The 7,772-nt window shown below is 35.3% G+C and overlaps 1 protein-coding gene across 1 annotated transcript; it reads right to left on the bottom strand.

Annotated features, from left to right (window-relative positions):
- Nucleotides 1-59: 59 nt before the first annotated feature.
- Nucleotides 60-6,605, bottom strand: faima (Fas apoptotic inhibitory molecule a). Its single transcript, XM_077215584.1, has 5 exons — nt 6,424-6,605; nt 5,237-5,360; nt 3,428-3,656; nt 1,937-1,986; nt 60-1,203 (listed from the first exon to the last, which is right to left on the bottom strand). The coding sequence occupies exons 2-5, from the start codon at nt 5,348-5,350 to the stop codon at nt 1,057-1,059; spliced, it is 540 nt and encodes a 179-aa protein (XP_077071699.1). The 5' UTR covers nt 5,351-5,360; nt 6,424-6,605; the 3' UTR covers nt 60-1,056.
- Between the last annotated feature and the right edge of the window lie 1,167 nt (nt 6,606-7,772).

Raw genomic sequence — 7,772 nt, 5'->3', positions numbered from 1 at the left:
TTCTCTCTTGTGATGACTTTTCTATACAGCAATATGAGCTATATATAATGCAACTTTCCTTAGATTTAGATAAGAAAATATTTATTACAGAAATATAACAAGATCATAACGAGACTTTTTTTTAAATCATTTGTAGTGTAAGAATTGCTCTAATTATAAAAAGATTAAATGATGCCACAATTCTAAAACTTAATTTAAAAAAAATCAAATCAAATTTCCATTCTACTAAAAAAAAGTTTTTTTTAGCTTTTTTTAGGAAACAGCTTGATTCATATTTAGATTCAGATTATTTATCAGCTCCACCTAAGCATTCTTCCATACAGTATGTCATGATAAAATCATTTCACATTTAAAATCATTGTTTCAGAAGGAAGCTGATGTTAACAAAGGACTAACACGTCACAATATCTTGAATTCACCAGACACATGAAGACTGAAAGAAAATATCTTGCTTGTCACAAGGCCTTGAGCCAAAGTGTCTACAAACAGTCACATTACAGTGTATTTCCAGAAGAAAGTTATTGCTGAAGTCTGACCCTATTTAGAAGTCGGTGGGTGAGATTCTGGACAGAATATTCTAAACAAGTACACATTCACATTTAATTCACATGGAGACCACTCTATGCTATCAAGAACATGATTGTACCGCACAAAGAATACACAATTTGACATCAATAGCCTTGTCTATACATGGCATGGCCATCATAACAAACTATCCAGTAAACAAATTATCCAGTAAAGGTATAGCCATTCTCACATCTTTTTGTGTCAAAGTTAACTGCACCTTGAGAAGAAAAACCACATTGACATCACTTCCAGGAATTAAGAAATTAACCGTTTAAAGGGTTAAAACACTCACTCTAATGCTGTGAGGTATTATAGAAATAGTACTAAACTATGTTTGTAAGACACATCTGTCTCTCATGCCTTTAAAATGGCTCATTACTGAACCAGCACATGCTGATCTGTGGTCAGAAAATGCTATTTCAACCTCCATACAGACACTTCTCATGAGGATGGATAATCCACACACACTCACTCATTCATTCACACAGATCATTCTGACTCTGAGATTTCCATGCCGTCCACCAGCATTGTGTGAATGATGCCATCTCGTCTCTTTCCGCTGCTCACAGCCTTGATGCAGCAGTCGTGGTCGCCCAGAGAGAAGTGCGTCTCTGTGCCGTCCTCAACAAACTCACCCTGAGGAGCAGGAAAGATCAATGTTTTTCTCTTCAATGAATGCTAATTATGGTAGTCACATATGTTGAATAACCAGTACGCTCAGTAGGGCTGTGACCGTCTACTTTGACAGTGTCAAACATCAGGCTGATCAGCTGCTGTTTACTGTAGTCATATCCACTTTTAAAAGCAAGACCTTTATTGAGAGGTGCTAAAGTGCCCCTATAATGGTTTTTCGAAAATATTCCCTTTCATGCAGTGTGTAATATAGCTGTTTGTGAATGTAAACATTCAACAAAGCTGTAAAGTCGAAAGTGCTCGATATATACAGTGTTTGTCTCCCAAAAAGAAAGAAATACTTTAATGTATTTGCTAAAACTAAGACTAGGGTTGTGGTATATTATTATTTCCAAAATAACATAATAATAAAAAAATAATATTAACACTTTAAAATAAGGTTTCATGAACTAACAAAGAACAACAATTTTTACAGCTTTTATAATCTAGGCTAATATTAAGTTATAAATATAATATTGTTCATTTTTAACTTATGTTTGTTCATAACGCATTATGTTATTGTATACAACTTGAAATGTGAAAAGTACAAATTAACATGAACCTAGATTATTAAATGCTTCAAAAAATATTGTTCATGGCTAGTTAACTAATCTTTAAAGTGTTACTTACTAAAAATAAAAATAATAAAAATAACTGCTTAAAAATAAGTGAAAACAAATAAAGCTGCTGGACTTACAGCTGTTTCCATTTTCTGTCCATTGCACCATATATCCATGGTATCTTTTTCTGTTGAGGATGGAAGAGTTTATAAGTGATGAATTAGCAGGTTGCAAGATGAGTGATAAAGATCAAAAACAGCAATATGAATAGGCCTACTGCTTCAATATACTTTCAGTCTTCATACTAGCCTCACTGACTATTTAGTGAGACTGTTGCTGCATTCCAATTCACCTACCTATACTATGCCCTAAAAGTATGTACTGTTTTTATGAAGAAAAGTACATAGTTTTTAACATTTATTTAACACTTTATTCGTGTTTGTAGTTCTAATTGAATCTGTTAGAGTGTGCATGGATCTGCACATCGGATTCTTCTAACCAGTAAAAGTCAACCATCCAGGTATCTTTGGAATACTCATTTCAACACTACGATTTGGGACAAACTAATACTCATTTCAAATACTATTTAGGACGGATAGTGTGCGAATAGGAGCGCAGCATGTGACTTACTGTAAATCTAGAACCTCAGCCTTATTTTATGAATTTTTGTTACACTCTTGTCTTGTCTTGTGCTGAGCCTTCTTTTTGACATTTGACATGTACTATTAACTAGATTATTTGTCAGATATTTTCATACAATACCTGTGCATCATTGTTGTTAAAAGCACAAGCCAAATTATCGCAAGTAATGATTAACCTTAATAATATAACATTATATTATATGGTGATAACATGCATTTGGGCGGATCTGAAAAATGAAGAGTTCTTAATATCAGCCTGTGGTCTCCTATGGTTTTAGCAACCTATGCCCCCCCCCCCCCCCCATATTTTTTGTTCAGCATAACTGCTAGTGGCTTGTGGCTGTTCTTAGTGGCTTGTTTTCAAACAGTCCTGGCCCAACATTTGTTCCTACTCCCTGGATGAGCCATATAAACATATAAATCAAAGGTCTGGAAAGTCCTTGGAAGTTTCTCTTTCACAGTTAACAATGTTTATAGACCATGTGTTTTCTAGCTAGGTTATATGTTCCATTGGCCTGAGCTGATAAAAGTGCTAATGTTTGTTCACTAAAGACAGACATCCACCTGCTCACTAGCGCCCTCATCAGGGCAACAAGACTGTTTGAGAATGTTTGTGTTTTTATTATTAGAAGCGCCTCCTATTGTTAAGAACTAATTAGTTAAAGCGATTTGCAATCTTTTTTTAAACCTTTATTTAACCTAAAGTTAATCACTGCTGCTGTGCGGCCGGTCACAGAGGATAAGTGAGGAAAGTCTTTCAGCATTTCAGAGATCAGCTGTACTTTAGGTGGCAAAATAGAGGATTGCTTTACACACTGTGTTTATTGTTAACAAGTTATCAGCCTATTTCTATTCAAATTAATACTTGCTTTTGGATGCTACATTCTAGTAAAATACAGGAGTGGAGGAAACAAGAGGGACAAACTTCATCACAGATCAATCAAACTCCATATTTTTTTTAAGAACCTATGATCAGGTATTTCTTACCCAGAACCACCCTGCAGTCGATGCCATCCAGGTTGAGGAGCCATGTGCTGGTAACTTTGGAGCGATTCTCCATGTACTTCCTCAGGCTCTGTCCGTTGATCTCTAAAGTGTACTCATATGCAAAGCCACTCACTGCGTCTATGTTAATAGTGGCCTTCGTGTCTGTGCCACCCACATGAAAAGCCTCCTTTCCAACCAGTTTGAACATCCAATCTCTCCGTATGACTTCCTGTGAAAGTCACGAACAAACCGGTGAGACACCTGCAATTATTTTCTAATCATTATTATAAAATACACGTCACATATTTCAGTATAATCATCACCATCATCTAGTGACAAATAAAATCCATATTCACACAACTCTCTCGAATTCAGATTCTTAACTGCATTATTGATCCCATAATTGTCCCTGGTAGCCACTTTTCTACATAGATTTTCATCAGTTATTTAGTGTGCATTAGTTTGTTTGTTTTTTAACGCCATATCAGCTTCTTTGGCTATTTTCATTGCGAGAAAATGTATAGGTAAAACTATATGAGGTTTTTACAATCAATCTTTGCTAAAAACTCAAATCCTGTATTTGGTTTAACTTTATGAAAAAAATGATAGGAGTGGTAAAGTTTTTTACAGGGTCAAAACCAGCACAATCTAATAAAACATGCAGGTTTTGACAGAAAGAACATGTTGGCGGATCTTCTCCTAATATTAAGTCATCCTGGAATGGCCTATTCGGCAACGGGTATAAACAATCTGGTTTGTTTTGATATATATGTTTCTTGAGCAGCAAATAAGCATATTAGAATGATTTCTGAAGGATCATGCGACACTAAAGAGTGGCGGTATGGAAAGCTGAATTGTCAGCATCATCACAGTAATAAATTACATTTAAAAAATATTCAAATATAACAATTTTTTTTAAATTTTTGAATAACTATTTATATTATTATTTCATTATTATTCATCAATTATTTAAAAAAACATTTTATAATTATTAATTGCCAACTGATCAGTGTTGCCAGATGTATGAAAAAATCTTAATTTTACGATAATTTTGACCTCTGTACGCTGTACGAAAAAAAATCTCATAATGTACAAAAATTTCTGAATTGTGTGACACTTCAAATGATGGTCGTTGTAATCATAGGGCTTCTATACTCATTGATCCAGCTGTGGATTCTACGTCTACTGTGAGAAGAACGTGAACGTGGTGTTGCGCATGTCTTCCATCTCATCTCACGTTATGTCTTCTCTGCCAATCATCGTGGAGAATGACTCTCTGATGAGCACAAGTTAATGTTCTTTTTGTATATTGTATGCAAAGTTGTATATCATTAGAATGTCATCTCTGTATGTTTTGCAAGAAGAAGAAAAAAGTAAGTAAATGTTCCTTCCGCTTAGGTCAGTTTTTTCCAAGCTGAGGTCGATATTTTAGCAATAAAGTTATTTTCATGTCGTTTCAAAAAGTTGTTGGTCAATAAATATTTGTATTCTGTACGTTTGACTCGTGTATGATAATTTTTTTTCCAAATACTATCATTTTGAGCTTCTGGCACCATAGTTAAACATTTCCAATCTGGCAACACTGCAACTGATTTTCTACATAGATTTTCAAAATGGCAACACACTAACTGCAACTTTTTCCATCCAATTTGTGTCCGTTCTTGGTTTGTTTCCGTTTTAATAATTATTTTGTAATAACAAGTTTTCATTTTGTAATTTTTTTATTAGTGGATTCTACAAGTACTACTACTGAAATGTTACATGTATTGTCCTCCTGATTGTCAGCTATGTGTATTAAAAGATTTTGACCTTTCCATCAATGTAAATAACCCGTTTTCCTGTGGTTGTGCCATGTTCAAATTCAATCCTGTGCACACCATCACACAAAGCCACTTCCCACACAGCTACAAGATCTCCAGACATCCTCCAGAACCTAACAGAGATATGAGTATAGATATGAGTGAATCGCTCATTAGATCACATGGGAAGTGACATTAGTAATAGTCCACACGATAATAGACTGAAATAAACAGAGAACAGAAAAGATGAGTAACGTTACAGAGTAATTGCAGATGTACACACATACATAAAGAGAAACTGTCGTGTATAAAAAATCAATAACATTCAAGTCAAGTCAAGTCATCCTCATTTATATAGCGCTTTTAACAATGTAGATTGTTTCAAAGCAGCTTTACAGAGATAAAGATATAATTTAAGGTAGCAGAGATTGGTTTGGTTTTATAGTGGCTCTTGAAAAATGTTTTTTCCAGCTAAAGTTAGTTTTGATTGATTCACTTCCGTCTAAATGATAGTTTGTTATTAAATTAGGGGCCGCTAAGACAACACCGTTCTCTCTAAACAGACTTTAAACGTGAACCTGTGATAGACGCTGATGGCGTTCACTTGCGCATTAAGAATTGATTCTATAGTTATGTGCGTTTGAATATATGTGCGCAGGTTTGTAATTCCTTACAAACCATGCCTAAACAAACTACTTGTCTTGTCTATATATTTTGATGCAGAATTTTATTTGTAAAATAAAATATACGTACATTACGTATGTGATATAAATAAATACATGTGTGCAACGATTCATGTTTGACTTGATTTACTGCAGTAAATCTGTTGTAAATGTAACATACAAATCAGCAGTGGATTTTGAGCGACATAAAAAGTCTTGTTTCATACCCAATAAACGCTAAACATTAACGTTAACGTTACGTATAATAAAGAATAAACTCTAACATCAACAATCGCGTTGTTAAACGGCCTTACGTAGAGAAATGAAATAATTGTGGTCTGAAAATAATTTGGTTAACGCTAACCTTAACGTTAGCTGCTACGTGACTTACTATTCTTTGGTAAGAATATTTAACGTTAAAAACCTTGACTACACATGATCTATGATACAGAACAAGCTGTCGGTCGTTCAAAATACAGATTCAGAGCAGTAAAGACAGTAAGTTAATTAATATATGTAAGTTAACGTTAATTACCGATCCCAGTCACAGCAGAAATAAACCGTTTCTCTGTATATTTGACAAGGCAGCCAAATTTTAACACAACTGTCGCCCACAGCATCAAAACACTAGCTCCAAAATTAGCCAACAACAAATCTGCTCCAGCTAACAACAGTAACTATAGCAACAGCTTATTCTTCTTCTGTCCTCGGTTCTGTGAGTTTAAACGCCACAGTTGACTTTACTGACACCTATTGGCAATAAATTACGAGCCGTGTAATGTGAGCAGATGTGCTGACTGAGATCCTTCTGACATCGTATAGGATTCAGATGATGGGATTAGAAGTGAATTTCTGCTGTGTACCAGCTCATATAGGAGTAAAAGGGAATGAGATTGAGATCGCAGATGAGTGTGCAAAGGAAGCAACAAATAAAACTGACATAGACATTAAGGTAAAATATAGTAAGGCTGAAATGAAATGATTGATCAAACAACATGTAAGAAATAGATGGCAAAAACAGTGGGAGGAAGAAAAAACAGGAAGATGGTTTTATAACATTCAAAGAATCGTAAAGGCAGAATAACAGGGAGAAATTGAAATGAAGAAACAATAATTCAAGGCAAGTGCTTGAGTGTCTAGAAACCACTCAGTTTTAGCATGTGCAGAATGAGGCCTGGCATTGTCTTGCTTCCCAGGAAAGATGTAATCTTGCTCGCAGTTTTTGTCTCTGTACAATCCAAATATATGCCTCCATGTCAATGGTACCTTCACAATAATGCAAGTTGCCCATACCGTTTGCAATGATGCACCTCAATACCAGGACAGATGTTTGCTTTTGCACCTGTCGCTGGTGAAAGTCTGGTTGGTCCCTTTCGTCTTTGGGACTGAGAACTCGATGTACATTTTTTTTCCAAAAACAAGCTGAAACATGGACTCATCTGACCTCAGCACACATGTCCACTGTCTTCTAGACCATCTGAGATGAGTTCAGGCCCAGAGTACTCGCCGGCATCTCCACATAGAACTGATGTAAAGCTTTCTCCTTGCGTAACAGAGATTCAAGTGGCATTTCTTGATGCAGCGTCAGACTGTGTTCAGTGAAAATGGTTTTCCAAATTACTCCTGAGTACATGTGGCTGTATTTAACGGATTAGCATGATGGTATCTTGTGCAATGCCATCTGAGGGCTCAAAGGTCACGCACATTCAACAGAGGTCTACTGCCTTACCCAACACAGACTGAGATTTCTCTGGATTCCCTGAATCTTGTGACAATATTATATATGGAAGATGATAAAAGACATAAATTCTTTGCAATCTTGCATTGAGAAATGTGTTTTTTTTTTTTTATCGTTTGACAATTCTCTCATGATATTTGGCACAA

The sequence above is a fragment of the Siphateles boraxobius genome, unplaced genomic scaffold (genome assembly GCF_051911475.1).
Source record: "Siphateles boraxobius isolate OS27281-9 unplaced genomic scaffold, OSU_SipBor_1 7, whole genome shotgun sequence".
Lineage (NCBI taxonomy): Eukaryota > Metazoa > Chordata > Actinopteri > Cypriniformes > Leuciscidae > Siphateles > Siphateles boraxobius.
Note: the sequence above shows the minus strand (reverse complement) of the source record. Positions and strands in the feature narration are given on the sequence as shown.